Here is a 23,258-nt window from a genome sequence, read left to right on the forward strand (position 1 = left end):
ATCCGTCCAAATTAATGACCTCTATTTTCTTGAAAAATTTACTTGGAAGCAACTGATATTTGGGTGACCAATCTCTCTGTTTGCAGACTATTGCTGGCCCAGGATGTACTAACAGTTGTAAGCTCTCGCATGGAGAGGAAGCTCAATGTTTTAAACACAGTGTGTTGTGGAGAGTTATGAGTTGTGTGGCTTCCTAGCCTCGTCTCTGCTTTGCGTCAGCCGAGAGCGGGGAGAGACGTTAAAAGGCTACCGACAGTAAGACAGAACATGAATGGTCTTTGTCCACACAAAAACTGTATCAACCTATGAATGGAAATTATTCCCGAACTGTCAAAATTTCTGAAGGAACGTAACAATGGATTAGCCAAAACGATTCACCTGCAGTTCTTTGCCTCCCCACTCTGGCCTGGCTCATTAACTGTCTGAAGGCATCTCAGCGGGTACTTTAAAATTCACAAAACTGAAAAAAGTAACCTTTGTTATTCATCGGATGAGAGAGATGGGAGAGTCTTGACAGGAATATTCAATTATCCTTAGATGTATGACATGCTTGCACTAGTATCCTAATTTACCTAAACAATACAGCTGTATTTCCTCTGACTTTCTACAAAGCATCACAAACAGGTTGTTTAAGTCACTGCTTGATGTTCAGTGTCAGCCATCTTCCACCTCACCGTATGTAGGCTACAGTACAAACAAAGATTAACTGATTAGCAAGATACACTTAAATGGTGATATATATACACAGGAGTATTGACACAAAAGCTTTGGTGTATCTTTGGCTCACTAAAAGGCCAGCATTGACAAGACCGCCGTGAAAACATTCTAACATCTCCGCGCATGGGCGAGGTACAATTCTCCTATGACACACGTCCCTCTCAAGGGAGAAGCATGATCTTTTTGTGTCACTGAACCATGTGCTGCCTCTCTGCAAACATTCCTTATAGTTGTGAGATGGACGACAGCTGTGTCCACACATAAATTAACAGACTTACCCCCCCCCCCTCCCCAATATGTTGCGGTTGGGGTCTCAGGTTGGTTCTTTGCTATTAGTATGTAGCATGTGCAGCGGCCATTCGTATTCGCAGTGTAAACAAATGACACTAGAGTATTCTTAGAAGTATCTGGAGTCTGGATATGTGGCATATACCGTGGGAAACTGATTGTTTATCATAGAAATCCTACTTTTTAAGACAACACCACAGAATAGGAGTTCTGCTACAGTGTTGTTTTACATTTAAATGTGAATTACACAGGCAGAATTATATTATAGTAGTAATACATATTTAGATACAGTTGGTGGTCATTTAATGCCAAATCATAACAAATGAAGGAAACATTTCAGAATTTCACTACATTGACCATCTTTATGGTTTGGATCTGTGATCAAAAAATTGGGAATAAACGTTTTTACTTTTTCTTTGTACACTACATCTAAACAACAACTGAATATTAGATTAACATAAAGTCTCGAAAGGCCTTTTGAATGGTAGGCTACACCCGCTTTGTTCCAAGTCACAAAAGGTAAGAACTCAAAAGAGCATTGATTCAGAACAGCGTGATTTGTCTTCCATTTGTTCAATGCATTACTGTTTGAAGTAAGACGTGATTGTTACAAACTACCCTCAGATCCTAAAGTTGTGTCCAAGGTCTAAGGGTATGTTCTGGTCCTTGGCTCCAATCCCATGGTTTATATGCTAGTTCCACAGTGACAATCTGGAATTATTTTCATAATGTCAATTAAACATCCATCTTGGCAATCTAGATGTTTGAAATCCCCAGGAAACTAAATCAGTACCTCACCAGAAACACTGAGATTTCGGTGTACTGAAATGTTATGTGCCAATGTTTTGTGCTTGCCACAGTGCATTTAGGGAATAGAGGGAAAAAAATGCTTTGTTAAAGTGGGATTTGAGTAAATGGGGCCATAAACATTCTGTAGAGACACCTTAGTGAAAAGAAACACCAACCAGAGCTTCAATTAGATACTTTCAATATATGTATTTCAAAGATTAGCTGTGTTTGCTTTGTGGTTGATATTTAAATTACCATTGAAGTGACAAATCAGTCTTGTGGCTTCAGATTGACTTTGGATACATAAGTGACAATGGATGTCATCCAGATGGGCCTCCAAGGAACGTTGCAAAGCTTTCAACTTTCCCTCTTGGTCCTTACTTGTTTAATATTTTAGATCTGAAGTGTGTTTGCTATGTCAGATTATGAAACTACTGCTCAAATAATCTAGGAAGTTTTTCATTTAACCTCATCTACAAAGCCAAATGCCATCAAATATTCAGTCCATCTTGAAGAACACCAGACCCCAAGTTTCAAGTTAAAGAGGTCCGCACATACACACACATGCATATCACCACTAGTCACTAGGTGCAAGACTGAAGATGTCTGGACAGTACTAAGTAGATATCCCTATGGATAACATGTTGCTATGGTATCAACATTTTAAAAAATCCAGTCAATCTCCCACTTAGAGAGTTGGCTGACTTTCCAGGCAAGATTGTGTAACCAAAGAGACAATATTGCATGTTCTCATGCACAATGGTGTCTGAGCACATTCATCTGCTGTGAGAGTAAAAAGCTGAAGTTTCTATCCAAACGGATAAAGAGCAGTACAACACAAGGCACTTCCATACACCTATGCACTTGAACACACTTCAATGTACATAGTGCTATATAAACAATTAAAAGGTCAATATGGTCTTTTGCTGACGGATTTGGGGGGGAAGTTCAATTAGTTTAGTGTGACAAAAGCGGCCGAGCGTGACCAGGGGCAGACAAAGTAACAGGGATGTGATGTCGAAAGGAAAAGGTTACAGCTTTTGTTTGAATGGAAATCTATTATACACCATTGCCATGGTTGTGGACGTGTGTGTACCTTGAAGGTCAATTAAGCTCCCCAAAATGATGACTAGTGTGTTGATGCCATATAGCATAATCATTACAACTGTTTATTGATGACAAATTCAGCTTTGTTCACCGCAGAAAGGAATTTTTAAAAGTCTTACTCTTCTAAAACCACCCGTCTTGCACATGGCTGTGAATTGTTGCAGTGTCTCCCTCTACTTCCATGGTTCCAGTCTAGCTCTATGAGTCAACAAAATCAAATCAACTCTGTATACAATATTTGGGTTTAACTGGATAGGCCTTTCTCCCTGCAGGGCTGATCCATCTTTTTACCTCACAGATTACAGAGGAGGAAGTGAAGAGAGGTAGGAAGAAAAGGAGAAGAGAAAGAAGAGAAAACTAATATGGATCCAAAATCTATTCCAACTCACTTTGAATTATACAAACGTACAGTGTACCCAAGCGGTAGACAATTTGGCAAACTGCAATCTAACACATGCATTTTGAATTACAGATGGGTTGAGCATTTACAATCTGGATATTGTGACTTATCTCAATCACAGCTGTTTTGCACAGCTAGCCTTTGGTGATTCATTGTGTGATTTCTCATCAACAAACCAATTATTCTAGGTTAAACAGTTTGAAGCCCTTTAAATAACTTTGAATGTTACTTGAAAGCCAGGCCATTTGCACATTTGGCTCTATTGCAGCATAGGGTATGGGATACCCTTTGGGAAATTCACTGTAGTCACATCACATTGGGGTCAAGCCTGGGATCAGTCTTCTTACAGAAGGGTCAAAGCAGGGCTAGATTACCACGGGATGACTAATACAGCCTGCGTCCAGACTTGAAATGGCTTAAAGATAGTTCACCAAAACAATTGTGCCTTATATGTATTTAGTTGATTTGGAGAATGTTGAAAATGTAGATGTATAATTACTGCTGTTTTAATCAGTAGCTTATATTAGACAAGAGGATTCAAAGTTCACTCAAGTGGAGCCCATGCAGTATGTTATTATCATCCTTATTATAGGGATATGATCATGTTAATGAATTAGACTAATCAGTTCATGTAGGACTAATATTTCTTCAATTATTTAAATTTTTTCATTACGGTTTCTGCCATGACTGACTGGTTTGCATCGTTATGTAAGATATTTGCCATCCGAGTGGGATGCAATACTAAACACATTTGTGTTGGGGAAAACGATAGGCTACAGTATGTAGGTATACACATGGAAAGAGGCACATTTTCAAATGATGGCTAAACCGCTGCACACATAACTACGTTAAACTAAACACAATTCGAAGGGATGAAACATAGGTGTGGTAGTTAATAGGTTCGGACCATTGACGATAGTCATTTCTTAATGATCAAAAGTCAATGTTATACAAAAAGAAGCCCCTGGCGACTTGCAATTTCCCGTGCGTAACGATGCGCTCAAAGCCGCATCCAACTCATTACGGTCCACTGCACGCGCAAGACGCCTGAAAGGCATTTCATACTGATATATATTTAAACGGCCAACCTACATGCGCATTGATTGGCCAGGTGGTGAATCTTCTGAGAGTTCCCATTGGCTTGTGGTGCTGGTTTTCCAGTCATCGCTCGGCTTCGTAATTTACTATGAATATTGTATGTGGATGTAGACTTGCGCCGATCATTTGAAATAGACGAAGAGAAGACAGTGGGCAGGTGTGCACAGTAGACTGCATTTTCCACAAATTGTTTTTGTGCTTTTTAGTGCGAATGCCGTAATTGAAAATGGAGTTGCAAATCTCAGAGTCAAACGACCATATGGACATTTACATTTTATCGGGAGATAAACATATTTAAGAATGTTTTGCGCAAAATTGAAAGATATGAAAATATCTGGCGAATGCCCCTTCTCCAGTGTAAGCCTGAACGAGGAGCCCGGAGACTTTGAGGAATGTACAAGTAACAGTGCTGCAGATGTGCTACCAATTTCTAAGGATGTATATGGAAATAAATGCACCGGACTCCCTCAAAGAAGAACCAGCAGGACTAAAGTTAATCTTCATACGTTAGGAGACAGCATCCGAAAATTAGTATGTCCTGAGGTAAGTTAAAAGCTTTATAGACATCTTCAAAAGATGCAGCAGAAAGGCGCTTGAGCACGCTCATGAGCGCTGTCTGAATTCTGACCAACCTGTCGCCGTTTTAATGACTACACTATGCAGGATCCCTGTAAGTGGATTTGTGTTTGACATTCTTTTTTGGTGATCTACATTACCACAATATGTACTGGCCAGTATTAGTCATTAACTTGTTCACTGTGTTGTTTACAGTTTCAAAGACTACATTCTGCCTTCCTACAAATGATGAGACAGCATACATTAACTATGAAATGGTAAGAACATCTTGGCCTTTTTTATCTGTAATTGGGAAAATCATCAGAAAAGACAGTGATTTGCTGTCACAGATCAACCTTTTCATATACATATACAATGTATTATATGATGTATTATTTGACATTTTTGATATCCAGACTGTTATGATCTCTACCAGTATCAGCACTCGGCTGGGTAGAAAATTCTGTGAAGGATTGTTGCTGTTTTGCAAATGTTAGGTCAAAAAGATTATTCATAGCACTGAGATCATGAGAATGATATGTTGAATATGATGTTTAATGATGTAAGGCAAGTAAATATGTTGTTTTCTTTAGCCCAGCAGTGTGGTATGCAGACATCTGTCAAAACAGGAGCATTGATAAGCCAGAGCACTTACTGGAAATCATGACAACTGTTTCTAGTAAAACAGGTAAGAGACGTAAAAAAAGAAGAAAACTGCGGCAAAACAGTGTGTGACAAAAATGAGAACATGCTTTGCTGTCCTCTCTGTATCTTTCTTTCAATCTCTCCTCTTCTTCACAAACGTAAGGTATCGAAATAGACGCTTTGAAAGTGTTGCTTGGTGAGGAACTCTTTAGAACATGCTACAAGGAGGACGGCCATATTCTGAGGGTGGTCGGAGGAGCACTCCATGACTTCTTGAACAGCTTCAACGTCCTCCTAAAACAAGGCACATCGCCACCGGCAACCACCAGCGACACTTGTGTTAATGAATCCTCAGTGCTCTGCTTGGACAAAGACCCTGGACTCCTCACTGTTTACTACTTCAACCCTCACCCAACCACGGAGCTCTACTTTCCTGGGGTGATAAAAGCAGCCGCCAGCCTACTGTACCACACCTCTGTGGAGGTGCTTATGGAACCCCCCGGGGCCAAGGACAGCACCCTGCAGTCCAGCCCGCAGCCCAGACTCCTGTACTCGGTGGTAGTGAAGGACACCAAGAGCCTGAGCCCCAGTCCTCTCAGGTCCACTTCTGCCGGGACCCTCCCCACCTCACTGTTCTCCACCATCTTTCCTTTCCACCTCTTCCTGGACCAGGACATGGGCCTGCTGCAAATTGGAGAAGGCCTCCGGAAGAGGCTTAACAGGAAGGACAGCCCCAGAAGGCCTGCCACATTCCAGGAACACTTCTGCATTATTGCTCCCCAGATCAAGTGCACCTTCCAGGGCATTCTGACCATGCTCAATACCCAGTTTATGATCAGGATCAAGCATGGGACATCCACCAAGGACAAGACGGGAAAGGTAGGCATCGGACGATGTTTCCATTTGACTGGTGTGACCCTCAAATCTGACATCTGTGACTAATGAGGTATTACAGATCGCCCAAACTTGAAATTTATGTTAAAATTAGCTCAGAGAGAGACCCAAGTGTGTAGCCATTAATTAAAATGTGCAGTAATTAGTGGTGCACACCGCCTGAGGTGACTATCAACATGACTCCCCAGATGAGATCAGAGGCAAATGTCAAACTGTTTCACCCATTAAAGTCACTAATAGTAAGCTCTGTGCCGCCTGCTACACCAACTAAAAATAGATTACTTTATCCTGCACTATGTCTTCCTAAATATCCATATTTACAGAATGGCAACCTGGAACAATGAATGAACTGGTTCTCATCTTACGTTAATTACGTTCTTTCTAGCCCATGGACCTGAAAGGCCAGATGATCTACGTCTCAGAGTCCAACGCCATCTTGTTCTTGGGATCTCCATGTGTAGACAAACTGGACGATCTGACCGGCCGTGGCCTGTATCTGTCGGACATCCCCATCCACAATGCCCTGAGGGATGTGGTCCTGGTTGGGGAGCAGGCAAAAGCGCAGGACGGCTTGAAAAAGCGTCTGGGCAAGGCCATGGCCGCCCTGGAACATGCTCACCTAGCCCTGGAAGAGGAGAAGAAGAGGACCGTGGACCTTCTCTTCACCATCTTCCCTGGCACGGTGGCCCAGCAGCTGTGGCAAGGACAAACGGTGCAGGCCAAGAAGTTCGACCATGTCACCATGCTGTTCTCGGATATTGTGGGTTTCACTGCTGTGTGCTCGCGATGCACGCCCATGCAGGTGATCACCATGCTCAGCGAGCTCTACACCAGGTTTGACCACCATTGTGGCGAGCTTGACATATACAAGGTGAGATTACGTAAGCAGTTCTGCCATCACTCCTATTCACCTGACTTTAATTATTCTAATGCTAAGTATGCTAGTTTCATATTATCCCGTGTGACAGTTTGGCACAATGTGCACATTTAGGATGATTTAATTTGTTTAAGGCAAACAATATCAACATAATTTAAAGTTATAGAGAAAATGAATTATATTTTGAATTACATTTCAGTGTAAACTACATGTTCCAGTCATACATGTATTTCTATCAAATCCATTACTGTGTGATAAATCACAGTTGTTTGTTGATTTGATACAGATCCACAATAGTACAAGTACACAATTAGTGTTAAACTTGCGTAGAAGTAAATGTTTGGATTGAACTTTAAACAGAATGGCCCAGCTCAGAGTACACAAGGTCACAAAAATAAATACAAATTATTTTCAAAGGATAGTTTTCATAAAGTGTTGACAGAACTACACTCCCCTTAATTTTTATCTTGGTTTAAACGTGTTCTAGAACAGACAGTACTTTATTCTCTTAACCGCACTCGCCGCACTCAGCAGTCTCAGCCAAGTCCCTCTAATCTGCTGGGAGGTTTCCTAATATAATCAGTGTGTCAGCGAACTATAACAAAGAGAACGGCACATTTGACAAATATATTGTAAAATACGCAGAAGACAGAAGGTTCCTTCAGGACCCCTGTTTCCATTCTGCATTTGTGGCTAAAAATAGTTTGACTTCAACCATACAACACACTGTAGCTTCTGAGTGCTTTTTCTGTGCTGCTACACACATCACAAACTCCAGAGTCACATTGTTAATACAAATGCTAAATACACTGTAACATTGTGGCTGACGGCCATTTTAAGATATTAGTTAGCCAAATTAAGTACTTAACGTTTGCGAATTTTCTCATTGTTACAAATTTACTAACCAAAAATAGCAAAAAGCAAAAATTTATGATTCTTCAGGATCTGAGGATCTCACTAACACCTACTTAATAAAATAAATCTAAACAATTTAAAGAAGTGCTCACTAAGGTAAAGAATGTAAGACAACTGCCAACTGCATTTCATGAAACTATCAACAAATAATCAAAGTAGGTTTGTGAAAGAGTGTTTCAAGTAGGGTACCAAGCATAACAGCTTCTCTTACATTAACTAGAAGAAACATCAGGTGTGCACCCAAAAACTGTAAAAGAAAAAAGGATTAAAGACAACCTGATTCTGTATCTCGCAGGAGTGTGTCGTGGACATGTAAAGGTCAAAAGGCAGTAACATGGTCATCTCTCTGAAATTTGTCATCTGATTGTCTAGGTGGAGACTATTGGAGATGCCTACTGTGTGGCTGGTGGCCTGCACAAGGAGAGCGAGACTCATGCTGTCCAGATTGCACTAATGGCTCTGAAGATGATGGAGCTTTCTGATGAGGTCACAACCCCCACTGGGGATCCAATCAGAGTGAGTGTTGGGCGCAGCTTACTTCCTGAAGCACCATGCTGAGGGAAGTGGTGGCAAAATTATTGTTTACAAAAATAAACAATGTTTTCTTATCCAACCCTAATGTAGTTTGCAAAGCGTTTTTATTGTACTAACTGAATTCTTTTCATTACAATGCTGAGTGTGAATGCACAGTTTCTTCAGAGTGAGAAAGGGAGCTTAGATATTTGGAAAGGTCACAAAAGCATACTTCTTATGAATTATTTACACACAAAACAATTTCTTTAACAATCCTGGGGAATTCTGTTTTTCAGATGCGCATCGGCCTGCATTCTGGCTCGGTCTTGGCGGGTGTCGTTGGGGTAATGATGCCACGCTACTGTCTATTTGGGAACAATGTCACCCTGGCAAATAAGTTTGAGTCCTGTAGTGTTCCCAGAAAGATCAACGTCAGCCCAACAACCCACAGGTACACTTACAACCTACAATTTATATATATAATTTGAGGGACTTTTAACATTTATATATTTGATAGAGACAGTGAAAGAGTGACAAGAAAAGGGGAAAGTAAAGAAAGAAAATATGGGAAGGCCTTAGCCTATATGGTATGCGCTCTACCCACTGAACCACAGCCCCTACAACCTACAATTTCCTTGAATAATTATTTCAGAATTGATCTACTTGCTTATAGATAACAAAGTTAATCATTATAGCCCTGCTTAGAGTGGTGCAAAGTTGAAAACATTTCATCCGCCATATGCCTTGCCATAAGACTTGTGAAAACAATGTGATGTAAGGTGAATTTGCTTTATAACTAATTACTGCATTTCCATCTACTCACCCAAAAAATAATACTGCATGAGGTCACAACCTTGAGTGCTTTGTCCAGTGGTAACTAAGTCTGTGAAATATGAATTGTGGCCATATTGCTACAGTAGGCCTATGTAACATTCTTCCAATGCTATCCACATATTTTGTGTGTGATCTGTTTAAGTCATAAACACTCGCGAGCTTTTTGCTCTGTAAACGAAGGCCAGGGAAGGTGATTAGACCAAGTCCATTTCCTCTTCTCTCCTTTTGATAGAAACAGCATTGTGCTTGAATTTATGTTTCTTTTCCTCCATCCTTTTAATCCAGTTTGCTGAAAGATTGTCCAGAGTTTACATTCATTCCCCGGAGCAGACAGGACCTTCCGCCCAACTTTCCTGAAGATATTCCTGGAGTTTGTTACTTCCTGGAGGCTTCTGATCAATGGCCCAGCCAAATTAAGAATGACTCTCAAACAGAGAAGCAGTAAAGGAAACTTTGCATAAAATGCCACAATAAAACTGCATTGTGAAATTAGAACATAGCTGCTGTATTCTGCTTTAGGTAACTTACTATATATCGCTTGAAATGTGGGGTTTTAATAACAGTTAGTTATGACATGCTATTTACTGAGCACAATTGTATTTACATCACATTAATCACGTAATTCTTTTGTCACAAAATGAAGGTTTGAACCACATAGTAAATTATCATGCCATGGCTAGATTGACTTGAATGTTCAACCATTCCAATAAACATTGATTAACATTGTTATTGTTTGTATTGTAATCAAACTATTAATAAATATTGTGAATAACAGCCTTGATTGTGCTTTTCATAGTGTCAGTGGTTTAATATTATACATGAAAATAAGGAACATTCATTTATTTCAGGAAAGTGACGATCTCACAGCAGCAGAAGAAAAGTCCTTATTTGGAGTGATCTGTGGTTGTACTGTCCAACTATCTATTGGTTGATTATAAAAAGGGCACTATATTTTTCCCAAGTGACACAAACCATCTTCAAAGAAACATAAATTACATGAGGAAACCCATCCAATTTGTTTCTCAAATGTGGGTTGTAGGTGTCTAACATCCCCAGTCCTTGAAGATGGGTACAATTACTACAAAGTCCTTTGCAAATACATTGGCTTCCAGTTCATAAGACGTTTTGAAAACAGTACTTGTTTGTGAAATGAACTAAATTAGATAATTGCTACACAAACAGTAAAAACCTTTGATGTCTCTCAAACACAATGCTAGCATTGCTAAAGTTATTCTACAGCAGTTCTGGTAAATTAACCTTTTGGCGTTCACTTAAAACATTCTATAAATACGACACATGTACTTTCTAATTGAAAAGAGCTTTGTAGACAATTGCCTTAATAATACAGTAGACAATATGCAGGCATTATAATTTGACAAGACTTCAACTAATATATGTGAGGGTTTGGATTAACCTAAAAAAGTAAAATATATTTAAAAAAATGTAATTGTAAAAAGCCTTCTGTCGCACGATTGATATGACTGTTTTCATCCACAACGCAATGTTGTAGCCCAACCCTCATTTGATTCTCAATGGACGGTCGCAAGCCCTCTGCCTTTCTCCTCAATCTCCAATTGGACGTTCTAAACGTCATTTTCACAGACAACAGGAATGGCCGTGCACCAACGTAACGCCTGGAAGCAAATGTGTTGTGATATTTATCTTTACGGCGTTTATTGATAAGGAACCCAGAAGAACTGGTCGTAATGGTATGTCACATCCACATATTAATTTGACATTCACGATTCGTTGCTAGGTTGTTTTGCTGCCCGTAAACGCGGTTTTCTTGCCATCCTCACGCGTAGCCTATGCTACACCAGAAATGGCATAATTTGCCTAAAACAACATCGACCCAGCCCGTTTGATTCCGATGTAAATATCATATTAATGTTACCTATTTGCTGTGTATTCTTTTTTTATCAGTTCATATATGCACGTCTACATTTCTCATTGTATTCTCTCGACTGTTTGAAAGCACTCCGATAATTCACAGTCCAATTGTTAATGTATTTTTATTATTATAAATTGTCTTTGGTTTTTATTTCAGTACGGATTTGTAAATCACGCTTTGGAACTTCTTGTATTAAGAAATTATGGTCCAGAGGTGTGGGAAGATATCAAGTAAGTGGGGAAGATGTTTGAACAATTACATTTAATACGCCTAAACACCACTATATTGTAATGTAGGATATAGGGCATTGAAGAAAAGTTTTTAAAAATAGGACCTACTAAAACCCGTGCACTCTAACCTAACCTATTTGAAATGCCATTGCTCAGCATACCATTCCATTAACGTCAAAAACGTAGGGAGTTATTAAATACTTGACAGGATTGAGGCTGTTTCAGCATCAATACTTGTAGCCTAGTAACGATCGTGTCAAAAAAAACAAAAAACATCCCAATTAGGACATGGTCTTAAAAAGGAATTAGCATAATGTATCACGTTCTGGTGATAACTGAACAGACATTTTGGCACTGACATACAGTTCTAATATATTTTTTTACATTATGTCAACAAACCATTTTCTCTACGGGCTCAAATGTTTGGTTAGGTCCAAGTTTATTTTTCATCTACGTTCCTCAGTGTCCCAGACTTGACCCAAGCTTTAAAAAACAAAGACACATCTGCCTTTGACATTTGGGAAGAATCTGTCAATTTTTCACACACAGAAAAACTTGCTGCCACACACTATTAATGTACAATGTTTACAGTGCTGACCTAATTCTCATTATTTGTGCATCATTAATCAGTTCTGATGTGCTTTCAAATCTTGTAGCTTTTGGAAAATATATCTTTCTAAATTAACTGAATACATTTGTAGTCATTTTTAACTCACTCGGTTTATTTGCTCAGCTGTCACAAGTTCTTAGAAAAGGGTTGCTTGCCAAGCAGTTTTGTTTATTCAGATCAACTGGTAATCAGGTCATAGATCTCATTAGATGTGTAACAGGCCTGTTTATTTTTCGCCAAGTTCTTTTCATATTCCTTTCCAAATATAGATAGCCTTTCAGAGGAGTTCATGCTTGGATGCACTTTACATTTCTATTCTGATTGAGGATGCAGTGTAAATATGCTATACATCTCCTTGTTAGTATCACAGTTGTAACAGCTGTGAATTATGTGAGGTACTGTGTACTTGATGCAAAATTGACTTTTTTGTTTTTATTTGTTTTATGTCTCGCAACCAAGTGCATGAGATTTGTGTTCCTCTTAGCATTTTTGGCAAACTTGTTATCAAATGTACAGTTAATCGCCGAATAACATGTAAGGTACAGTACACTTGGTCCTACCTTACAGTACACTTGGTCCTGTGGTTTACAAGACCAAGTGTACTGTACCTTACTGTAAATTAAGAGTAGAAGTTCGTATGTCAGTTGGAGTGAGGAGCAGTGGATGGTGTTCAGTGATAGAAGAATACCTCATAGCAATTGGGATAAAGTGTGAAGTCTTGGTGGACAATGATCTATAGCGCCTCCCAGAGGATAGGAGCTGGGAGAGATGGTGTGGTTAAATCCCTAATGAAATGTCAACAGGAGGGAGGCCCAGCTTGATGTGGAGGGTCAATTCCTGGTCAGAATCATATATGATGACGCGAAAACGTACGACCTTGTTGCAGCTGCCAGTAAAGTTCTCAGTAAGTACAGTACACGTGAATGTTTTTTTGCAACATCAAATGCCTACCCAAGTTTTTAAGGTCACAGTAAATACGTATTTTTCTTCATCTTACAGAGATTAACGCTGGTGACATCCTGCAGATGTTCGGAAAGATGTTTTTTGAGTTTTGCCAAGAGTCTGGATACGACACCATCCTTCGTGTTTTAGGGTCTAATGTCCGTGAGTTCCTGCAGGTAAGTAGTAATACAAGCTCTGACAAGTACGAAATTCTAATGTTAAGTATTTGATTCAACTCTGAGTTGGCATGTACTATATGGGATTGAAGTTATATAGTATGAAGCATTACTAATGCAAAAAAACTATATTCAACTGCTCATCTGTTCTACTAATGTTTTCTACATAGCATAGAAGTGGGCATTTAGGTTCATGAGAACGATTATGAAGGTTCAATAACAGGAATGTTCACAAATTGTCTCCAGAATCTGGATGCTCTTCATGACCACTTGGGGACCATCTACCCTGGGATGAGGGCTCCATCCTTCCGCTGCACGGATGCGGAGAAAGGAAACAACCTGATCCTTCACTACTACTCGGAGCGCGAAGGCCTCCAGGACATTGTCATCGGCATCATCAAGACTGTGGCCCAGCAGATCCACGGAACTGAGATAGAAATGAAGGTCTGCTTTGTGTTCAGAGTAGGCTTATATCTGTGGTTCGGGGTCGTCTCCTAGGTCAACATGGTAGTCAGGTTGAAATTAGGTTTGATGCAGGTTCTCTTTACACGAAGCGTCAGACAAACAGAGGGTCCCCTTGGAGGGACACAGTTGATTCAACGGCACAAATCAACACAATACATGATGGACATTTTTGTTAACTGTGCATTCATAATGATCTATCATTGTTAGACCAACTGTGATATGACTCTATTATAGGATTGAGAATATTTGCCATTTATACATCCAAATTAGCACCGCCAACCACAATGTACGGCAAGGTAAAAAACAATCCTTTCCTCCAGTATGATTGCCCCCTCGTTTTCGGACAAAGTCTTTACCACTATAATAGTTAATCATATCTTAGAAAAGGCACCATGTCTTTGTTGCCTCTTCACAGGCCTTGTGTGAAAATGAAAGCACTGAATTGACAGACACACCAAATGTGACACCCGGTTTCTGGAAATGTTAGCCAGGGTTGCCACGGCAACGATGCGCACAGAGACACAGTATTGACGTCAATGTGTCCTGTGCCCAGTAACCCTCTAAACAACATCTCTGCTTTTTTTTTTTTACTAGTCACCAAATCCTTCACAATCTCACAATGGGAAAGAACATCAGATAGGACTTGGGGAATACTGTATTCTAAAACCTCAAAAGCTTTGATTGCTAAAAACCACTTAACTATAAACTCTTAACTTTATACTCAATCAACGTACTGTAAAGGCATCCCTATCTAGCATTCACTACATTAGGTGGGTCTAAAAGCTAGTATCAAATCAAATTTATTTGTATAGCCCTTTTTACACGCAAGCATGTCACAGAGGGCTTCACATATGCCCATAGAACTGCCCCTCAACCAACCTAAACCCTCAAGGTTTAGGTTGGTTGTAATAGGTTAGTATTCACAATGCATCTTCAAACAATCCTTTTTTAAATAACAGATATCTATTTCCATCCCAGTAATTCTTGTTGCTGACATTCATGTTGAAATTATTTCTTTAAAAAAAAAGTGTTGTGTACCAACGTCCTCCCTTCAGGTTATCCAGCACAAGAGTGAGGAGTGCGACCACATCAAGTTCCTGATTGAGGAGAAGGACTCGGAGGAGGAGGCTTTCTACGAGGACCTGGACGGCTTTGAAGAGAACGGGACACAGGAGACTAGGATCAGCCCCTACACCTTTTGCAAAGCCTTCCCCTTTCACCTCATGTTTGACAAGGACTTGATGCTCACGCAATGCGGGAACGCCATATACCGCGTCCTGCCACAGGTGTGGGTTTGAATTCAAGCAATCCTGGGATTACACCATCCTAGTCAAGTTTAACTAAAAAGTTTTGTCTGGGAATGTCATAGAACCCCCCCTTGCATTAATGTGCTATAAAGTGATCTGTCCTGATACTGTAACTAGCACTAAGAGTTCAATGCTGTAATCAGTTCACTTATCAAAATTCGACAAGGGCAACTTGGTTTTTGGAAGATTGAGATTTGTGTGTGTTTTTGTTATGCTTCTCAGCTCCAGCCTGGGACATGTAATCTCCCGTCTGTGTTCTCCCTGGTGCGCCCTCACATTGACTTCAGTTTCCACGGAATCCTCTCACACATCAACACAGTCTTCGTCCTCCGCAGCATGGTACGTCAAATCGAAAGAAAAATTGATAAATACAAATAAGTAAATCCATTCAGTCTCGGTCTTGAGAATAAATAGCAGCTGGCAGATAAAGACCTAAAGGGTAGGGAGTTATGTTTTGATTTACTGACGGACAGTTTTTAAGGGTTTGTTGTAGAATCGGGGATGAATAGGAGGATTCACATAAAAGGCTCAGTAGCATGTTATCTTCAGACTGTACATCAAAGATTCCATCTGCCAATTGCGTACAATAACAAACAGTGCTTTAATTCATTGTGTGGCATATTTCTCCTAATTTCTCGCTCTTTTTTTCTGTCCTGCCAGGAGGGCCTTCTCAACGTGGAAACCTTGGAGAGTGAGGACGAGCTAACAGGAGTGGAGATCAGCTGCCTGAGGTTAAAGGGACAGATGATTTACTTGCCTGAAGCGGAGAACATTCTATTCCTCTGCTCTCCCAGGTGGGCTACTGTCGGCTCCCTGTCTATGACGAATGTGGTTTCACAATGTCCAATGAGATCAGTTAGATGAACATTTTGGAAAAATTGAAAATGTCTCAACTGTCATGTTTTTGATACCTCACAATGAACCACTGAAGGGTACTGTTTTTCTCTTTTTTCAAAAAGCCATTCAAGCATAAAAAAGGAGCTACTGGTAGTGGGTGACCCCTGTCACCTTTTCGCTCTCCTTACCCTGAACCCTAATGACACCTCTCCATCAGGAGCTGGTCTAAAGTAAATGGTGCAGTGATGCGTTTTGCATCACTGCGAGAAATGTGCCTCTGTAGGTCTTTGAAGCTGACATAAGTTTTAAATCAGACCTCTTAAAATGTGTTATTCAATTCTATAATCTGAAATCTACCTACAGTATGACTACATGGTAATGATTCAGTGGCTGAGAACAAACTCCGCCGCTCATTTCCTGAACATCAGCCATTTTGTGTGTCGTCAGCGTGATGAACTTGGATGACCTGACGCGCCGGGGGCTCTACCTGAGTGACATCCCGCTCCACGACGCCACGCGGGACCTGGTGCTTCTCGGAGAGCAGTTCCGTGAGGAGTACAAGCTGACGCAGGAGCTGGAGATCCTGACGGATCGTCTGCAGCACACGCTCAGAGCTCTGGAGGACGAGAAGAAGAAGACTGACAGGTGGGGATAACACGTGTCAGCTCAGAACCAGACGTCAGACATCTAAGGCCACGACGGCCTCTTAGACACAGACATGTAAACACAGACACGGCAGGAAGTATGGGTTAGGTCTTACATTGTTTTTAAAGAGATGTCTCACTATTACATTCAAAACGCACCCTTTTTCAACAAGATACCCAAAACAGCTCTTGAAGGATTTCCAGGAAGTTTCTACACGAGGGACAGTTGATGAAACCTAAATGATGATTAAGTGAGAATAGAGCCTCGTGCACATCCAATTCAGTTCTAGATGCTAGACTACTTTTAAAAACGTTTAAATCAACAATCTGCCTTATCTTAGCATTACCTCAACATTTTACTGTCGCCCAAATATAGCTCTGTTTATAGTGCAAAGGGCCTGTAGAGAGAGCACCCTTCCCCCGGCCTCCAGGAGGAGTTTATCTCCAGCGGTTCAGCTCACTCAGAGTGCTCTGAAGTGTTCAGGGGTCAAAGGCATGAGGTCAAATGTCAGGAACGCAGTAGCAAATACAAATCAGTGTAAATACACAGTAAAACGCCACCAGCTGTTTGGGCTGGCCAATCCCCCCCCAAAATCCTTTTTCTCAGTAGAATCGAGATTTCGTCTTCATCTCGTTTGAGGTGGAAGTGAAATGTCACAGCAATTCAGGCCCTGTCAACGGAAGTCTAGTGACGTGGAACACAGAGGAAGCTCTCCATTAGAACTGCTAGTCGTAGCGTTCCTCTCCTCTTCCAGCGACAGGCTTGATCCTCACTTTTATTATAATTCCTTGAGCACTTCTCTGGGGCTGAACAGGTCTGGGGAGATGAGTCAGACTCAACATTGATTAAGGCTCCTGTCTCAACGCTTCGGGGACACGGTACAATGATTGCCTTTTTTTCCATTGCTTTTTTTCCAACCGCATTTTAAGACAGCGTGGAGTTGGATGCAAGTGTGTGAAGACAAACATACATAGACAGACATTAAGTGCAAATTGGCCTCGGGGGCTCTGCGTTCTCTTGCCAAAACATCTTATCACTGTATTGGGTCCAGCTGGTGCATTCTCTCTGAAAGGCCAAAGACTCCTTTATAAAAAAAACTGTGACTTGAGATCTTGGCTCGCCTTGCTCTTGAGTTGTAGAGAATACCAGAGAACTTAGGTGCTATAGGAAGACATTTTGTGTGAGGGAATCTGTGTGCGTCATGTGCCCTGTAATGCTGATGCATCATTTAGGACATTTGGTGGTTGACAGACAGCCATAATTCAAAGCAGTTGCTATAGCAATGAGCAACACCTTCCTCATTTAAGAGCAGCTTGTGCAAAGACATGTCCTAAAATGGATGAGAGAATGGGAATGTTATTGAATTTACCCTGACTGAGGACTCAGTGTTACTCACTGCCCTTTGTTGACCACCAAAATCAAACAGAATTAAATCACAAATACCCCAAAAAGTGAAAGGTTTTCTGCAATTTTTCATAAATGTCAAGCCAAATTATAAAAGACAAATCAATTGTTTCTAAGTTCTGCTCTTAAAGAAAATGTGAACTCTTTCAAGAGGCAAATACTGGAATACAACAGAATGCCCTTCCCCCATTTGTGTCTTTCCATATTTCTTCGACTGTAGGTTGCTTTACTCGGTTCTGCCTCCATCTGTTGCAAACGAACTGCGACACCAGAGACCGGTGTCGGCCAAGCGCTACGACAACGTGACTATCCTCTTCAGCGGTATCGTGGGATTCAACGCCTTCTGCAGCAAGCATGCCTCGGCCGAGGGGGCCATCAAGATAGTCAACCTGCTCAATGATGTTTACACTCGTTTTGACATCCTGACCGATTCTCGGAAGAACCCTTACGTATACAAGGTTGGGAGTTTTTCTTTTGAAGATACATCTAACTTACATTAACGCCAGTTACTGTTTTGCTGCTTGCTGATCTTTAATATCCGATATCCTTTCAACGAAAAACTATTGAAATCAATGACTCAGACACCATTAAGTCTCATTAGAATGGCTTTACCCTTCAACTACAGTCTTATTTTAAGTGAGGACGGCATTTTATAGCCTCCCTGCACCAGATTTACATTCTAGGCTTTCAGACAAGAATGCACTTTAAGAAGTCAAACAAACCTTACTACAGACAAGAGATGGGTTTCTGCCACTGGGTCACCAAAATAAGTAATATTTACATTACAACCTTAATGACTAGGTGGTCCGAGGTTTTAACAGGCTCCTAAGAGCCGCTGAATGTCTATAAGCTGACGTAAGTGTTTAAGTGTTTGTCTCTCCTTGCATATTCCTGGACGTGGGCTTTTGAGAGCTTCTATTGTCAGCTTCTGAAGGCGTCACGGTCATGCCAGAGCCCAAAAGTGAGGTTGTTGTATTGTGTACACCTCACGTCCTCTTTGACACCAAGAACATTGTTGGAGTTTCTTACAGTACAGCGGCATTTCAATAGAGCGGTTATGACATTTAAATAGAACTTTTATCCCACTGTGTGTTTTGACCAAAATGATGTTGGTATGTGTTTGGAGTCATTGTTTGGCTTCAAGCAACAGTGAAAACAACAACAAAAACATTTATATATACTATATATGTGTGTTTATCTCTTGCAGGTAGAGACAGTGGGTGATAAGTACATGACAGTCAGTGGCCTACCCGAGCCATGCACGCATCACGCCCAGTCTATCTGTCACCTGGCCCTGGACATGATGGAGATAGCAGGACAGGTCAAAGTGGACGAGGAGCCAGTACAGGTGCGGATGAAATACATGTTGCCGTCTCTCCAAACAGTGATCACTGATATGAGTCTAGTCTCTAGTCTCATCCAATGTGATTTATCCATCAGCCTTATTAGCTTCATTCTATTTTGCCATTGCTTCTTAACAAACAAGGTTTTAAAGATATGATTTCAGAGTCTGAATATCTTCCACAATTTGTTCTTCATAAATGTGTGAAAGCCATTCAAAATGGCACTGTGCACATTTCCACTCTGCATACCCTAGCGGCTGTAACTGATGTGAAACAGCGGACCTTTGTTTAACTGATGGGCCGAGTTTGTTATTGTATCAGTGACTGTTGGGAGACTTAGCATTGGAAACTCTCGTCTTGTGGTTAACAAAAGCCTGTTTATTACGCCCATGGCATTGGAGGGGGAGGGTGGGGGAGGGTGGGGGTGGGGGACCCGGTTTGGCTGAAGAAACAACCTGAAATCATGTCTCTACTATCCACTATCCTATGTCTAAAAATAGGTCCCACGTTACCTTTCTCCAAAGCCTTTACTGTTGAACTTGTATTCTCTGTTTTCAAGTACAGGCTGTCTAGAACTCAACAAGAGACACAAATAGATTCCGTTGAATGGAAGGGTCTGGATTTTGGCTTTGGTTGAGGCTTGTTCTCTGCCACTGTCATTGAGAGTTTCATACAGTTTTCAAACCAATAAAAGCAGACATCTTTAAATCAGCAAAGGTGTTAGGAAACAAACTAATCCTGACTATTCAATAATTACAATAGCAAAATGCCCCCCCCCCCAAAACATGGTGTTTTCTCATATTTCCCTTCAAGCAGCGCAAAGGAATGGGATGTTAGGTTAGTGTGTAGATAAGACTGGTAAACACTCAACGAACCAGACCAGTTGTCATGTCTTGTGTTTATCCTTAGTCTTTGTGGGACACAAATCACCACCGTGGTTTAACGTTCCTTTACAACAAAGATGTAAATGTCCTAACTGGAGCTTCAAACCTATGTGTAAACAGTCAATTTACTATAGACGGTTTGTTCTAAAATGCCTGACCTTTGAGATGTTCAGACAGTCACATGGTGCTCAGCCTGTTAAATGGCAGGTGGCTGCTGGAACACCACCAAATGCCTCCACAGATTGTTGGAAGGAATTCATGTGTTTTCCTGCCAAATGTATCTTCAATAGATACACACACACAGATCCTCGGTGTGACAGTGTTTTGGGTATTGTGTCACTTCGCCAGTGTCAAAACAACTGCAAGCTGACTTTAAATAGTGACAGGTACGTCAACAACATGGCGAAGACACAAAGTGCGAAACACTCATTTTTCCCGGTTACTCAGTCCGTTTTGGTCCCGTCCTCTATCTATTCTCCAGATAACAATTGGGATCCACACAGGGGAGGTGGTTACAGGAGTGATTGGACAGAGGATGCCACGCTACTGCTTGTTCGGAAACACCGTCAACCTCACCAGCAGAACGGAGACCACGGGAGACAAGGGCAGGATCAACGTTTCTGAATACACATACAGGTAAGAGCGAGGATGTTCCCTTTTGTCGCGCTGTACAACAAGGCCCGAATAGTCAGCAGTGGACCTGCAGGACGTTCAGGTGAAGCTGTCGCAACCGTTCAGTGACAAAATTGTGATACAAGGCAAGAACATGGAAACGAAAACTCTTTCATTCCAGGTGTCTGCAGTCTGCAGAGAACGCCGACCCCCAGTTCCACCTGGAGTACCGAGGACCCATCACCATGAAGGGAAAGAAGGAACCCATGAAAGTGTGGTTCCTGTCGCGCAAGAACTCTGAGGCTGACGTGGGACCTTCTACGGCGCCTGTTCACGTCTGAGAATCTACTGTCGATGCTGTAGACAATACTTAAATCAATTATTCACACAGAAATGCTCATCTTTATTTGCCTAATGTTTCGTATTAGTTTGATATAGAATAAACTGTTTTGATGTAAAAACAATCATGTCAACATAGGCTACACTGTTAAATAGAGGGCTCACAAATTGCCAAATAGCAACTAGTATTTTGGTAGTCTTGATTTCTCTGTCCATTGTGTCATAATTGCAATATGCACATGTAGTATATTCTGAGTCGCACACTGTATGTCTACATTCATTACAACTAATTCTACCAATAGTATTTTTTTTTTTCTTCTGTCAAGGTATTCTGAAGTATGTTTTTCTGCTTACAGTATTGTTGAACTGGTATATTTATTTATTGCATGCAAGACAAATTATTATTTAAGTATCACAGATGTACAGTTAGGTCCATAAGTATTTGGACATTGACACAATTTTCATCATTTTGGCTCTGTATACCACCACAATGGATTTGAAATGAAACAATCAAGATGTGCTTTAAGTGCAGACTTTCAGCTTTAATTTCAGGGTATTTACATCCAAATCAGGTGAACGGTGTAGGAATTACAATACATTTTATATGTGGCCCCCCCCTTTTTAAGGGACCAAAAGTAATTGGACAATTGGCTGCTCAGCTGTTCCATGGCCAGGTGTATGTTATTCCCTCATAAAGGGAGTTCGTTATTTCATTGACAAGGAGCAGATAAAAGGTCTAGAGTTCATTTCAAGTACGGTATTTGTGTTTGGAATCTGTTGCTGTCAACTCTCAATATGAAGTCCAAAGAAAAGCCCCTTCACAACAGTTGGCCAGATCAAGAACACTCTCCAGAAGAAGAAGGGAAGGAACTGCTCATGATCCAAAGCATACCACCTCATCAGTGAAGCATGGTGGAGGTAGTGTTATGGCGTGGGCATGTATGGCTGCCAATGGAACTGGTTCCCTTGTATTTATCGATGATGTGACTGCTGACAAAAGCAGTAGGATGAATTCTGAAGTGTTTCAGGCAATATTATCTGCTCATATTCAGCCAAATGCTTCAGAACTCATAGGACGGCGCTTCACAGTGCAGATGGACAATGACCCGAAGCATACTGCGAAAGCAACCAAAGAGTTTTTTAAGGCAAAGAAGTGGAATGTTCTGCAATGGCCAAGTCAATCACCTGACCTAAATCCAATTGAGCATGCATTTCACTTGCTAAAGACAAAACTGAAGGGAAAATGCCCCTAGAACAAGCAGGAACTGAAGACAGTTGCAGTAGAGGCCTGGCAGAGCATCACCAGGGACGAAACCCATCGTCTGGTGATGTCTATGGGTTCCAGACTTCAGGCTGTCATTGACTGCAAAGGATTTGCAACCAAGTATTAAAAGTGACAATTAGATTTATGATTATGTTAGTTTGTCCAATTATTTTTGGTCCCTTAAAAAGGGGGGGGGCCACATATAAAATGTGTTGTAATTCCTACACCGTTCACCTGATTTGGATGTACATACCCTGAAATTAAAGCTGAAAGTCTGCACTTAAAGCACATCTTGATTGTTTCATTTCAAATCCATTGTGGTGGTATACAGAGCCAAAATGATGAAAATTGTGTCAATGTCCAAATACTTATGGACCTAACTGTATGTAAAAGTATTTTATGGTTCTCAGCCACTTAGGATATACATTTTGTAAATGTTTATTTTAATTCACAATTTCCTGACCAGTAGTAAATAGTAATTTTTTTGCAAGGCATTTGTGTGGTCTTGGATATTAAGTGTTCACCCTCACTAGCTTTCTATTTATATTCTCACTCTCAAAACCACTGTCATTGTGCCAAGTGCCTCACAAAGGAGTGTTGAGATGTATTCCCTCTGTATAAATACACCAACAAAAACTGTTTTCTGTTGAATAAAAATGAGGCAACCTGACCAATGA

The 23,258-nt window shown here is 40.8% G+C and overlaps 3 protein-coding genes across 8 annotated transcripts in view; 2 read left to right on the top strand and 1 right to left on the bottom strand.

The window, feature by feature from the left end:
• Positions 1-4,699: 4,699 nt before the first annotated feature.
• Positions 4,700-10,393, top strand: gucy1a1 (guanylate cyclase 1 soluble subunit alpha 1). The gene is made up of 8 exons (XM_067251132.1): positions 4,700-4,942; positions 5,171-5,232; positions 5,548-5,642; positions 5,763-6,478; positions 6,879-7,364; positions 8,658-8,801; positions 9,095-9,249; positions 9,918-10,393. Exons 1-8 carry the CDS (start codon positions 4,700-4,702, stop codon positions 10,075-10,077), a joined length of 2,061 nt encoding a protein of 686 aa, XP_067107233.1. The 3' UTR covers positions 10,078-10,393.
• Positions 10,394-11,240: 847 nt separating this feature from the next.
• gucy1b1 (guanylate cyclase 1 soluble subunit beta 1) lies at positions 11,241-21,734 on the top strand. Of its 2 annotated transcripts, none has more exons than XM_067251133.1 (13): positions 11,241-11,341; positions 11,680-11,753; positions 13,167-13,267; positions 13,363-13,481; positions 13,728-13,925; positions 15,002-15,232; positions 15,476-15,592; positions 15,914-16,047; positions 16,538-16,735; positions 18,360-18,597; positions 19,347-19,487; positions 20,848-21,002; positions 21,160-21,734. In XM_067251133.1, the coding sequence occupies exons 1-13, from the start codon at positions 11,339-11,341 to the stop codon at positions 21,317-21,319; spliced, it is 1,869 nt and encodes a 622-aa protein (XP_067107234.1). In that variant the 5' UTR covers positions 11,241-11,338; the 3' UTR covers positions 21,320-21,734. The 2 variants fall into 2 exon arrangements, with proteins under 2 accessions (XP_067107234.1, XP_067107235.1); XM_067251134.1 differs by having other exon boundaries at positions 15,917-16,047.
• The window catches only part of usp53b (ubiquitin specific peptidase 53b), a 28,573-nt gene continuing 20,223 nt past the window's right edge, over positions 14,909-23,258 (bottom strand). For 3 of the 5 annotated variants that reach the window (XM_067251131.1, XM_067251128.1, XM_067251129.1), the window contains one exon: positions 14,909-16,706. The gene's annotated coding sequence lies outside the window, so the exon portion shown is untranslated. The remainder of the gene's footprint in view (positions 16,707-23,258) is intronic. The other 2 variants (XR_010878260.1, XR_010878261.1) reach the window with 2 other exon arrangements.

Source organism: Osmerus mordax, chromosome 14 (genome assembly GCF_038355195.1).
Source record: "Osmerus mordax isolate fOsmMor3 chromosome 14, fOsmMor3.pri, whole genome shotgun sequence".
Taxonomy (NCBI): Eukaryota; Metazoa; Chordata; class Actinopteri; order Osmeriformes; family Osmeridae; genus Osmerus; species Osmerus mordax.

Bases quoted from the DNA above. Each gene is read 5' to 3' on its own strand.
- gucy1a1 (XM_067251132.1), top strand. From the start codon at position 4,700: ATGTTTTGCGCAAAATTGAAAGATATGAAAATATCTGGCGAATGCCCC. The intron at 6,479-6,878 runs GTAGGCATCGGA...CGTTCTTTCTAG, and splicing joins CCAAGGACAAGACGGGAAAG to CCCATGGACCTGAAAGGCCA. The intron at 7,365-8,657 runs GTGAGATTACGT...CTGATTGTCTAG, and splicing joins GCGAGCTTGACATATACAAG to GTGGAGACTATTGGAGATGC.
- gucy1b1 (XM_067251133.1), top strand. The intron at 13,482-13,727 runs GTAAGTAGTAAT...AATTGTCTCCAG, and splicing joins ATGTCCGTGAGTTCCTGCAG to AATCTGGATGCTCTTCATGA. The intron at 16,736-18,359 runs GTGGGGATAACA...CTTCGACTGTAG, and splicing joins GAGAAGAAGAAGACTGACAG to GTTGCTTTACTCGGTTCTGC.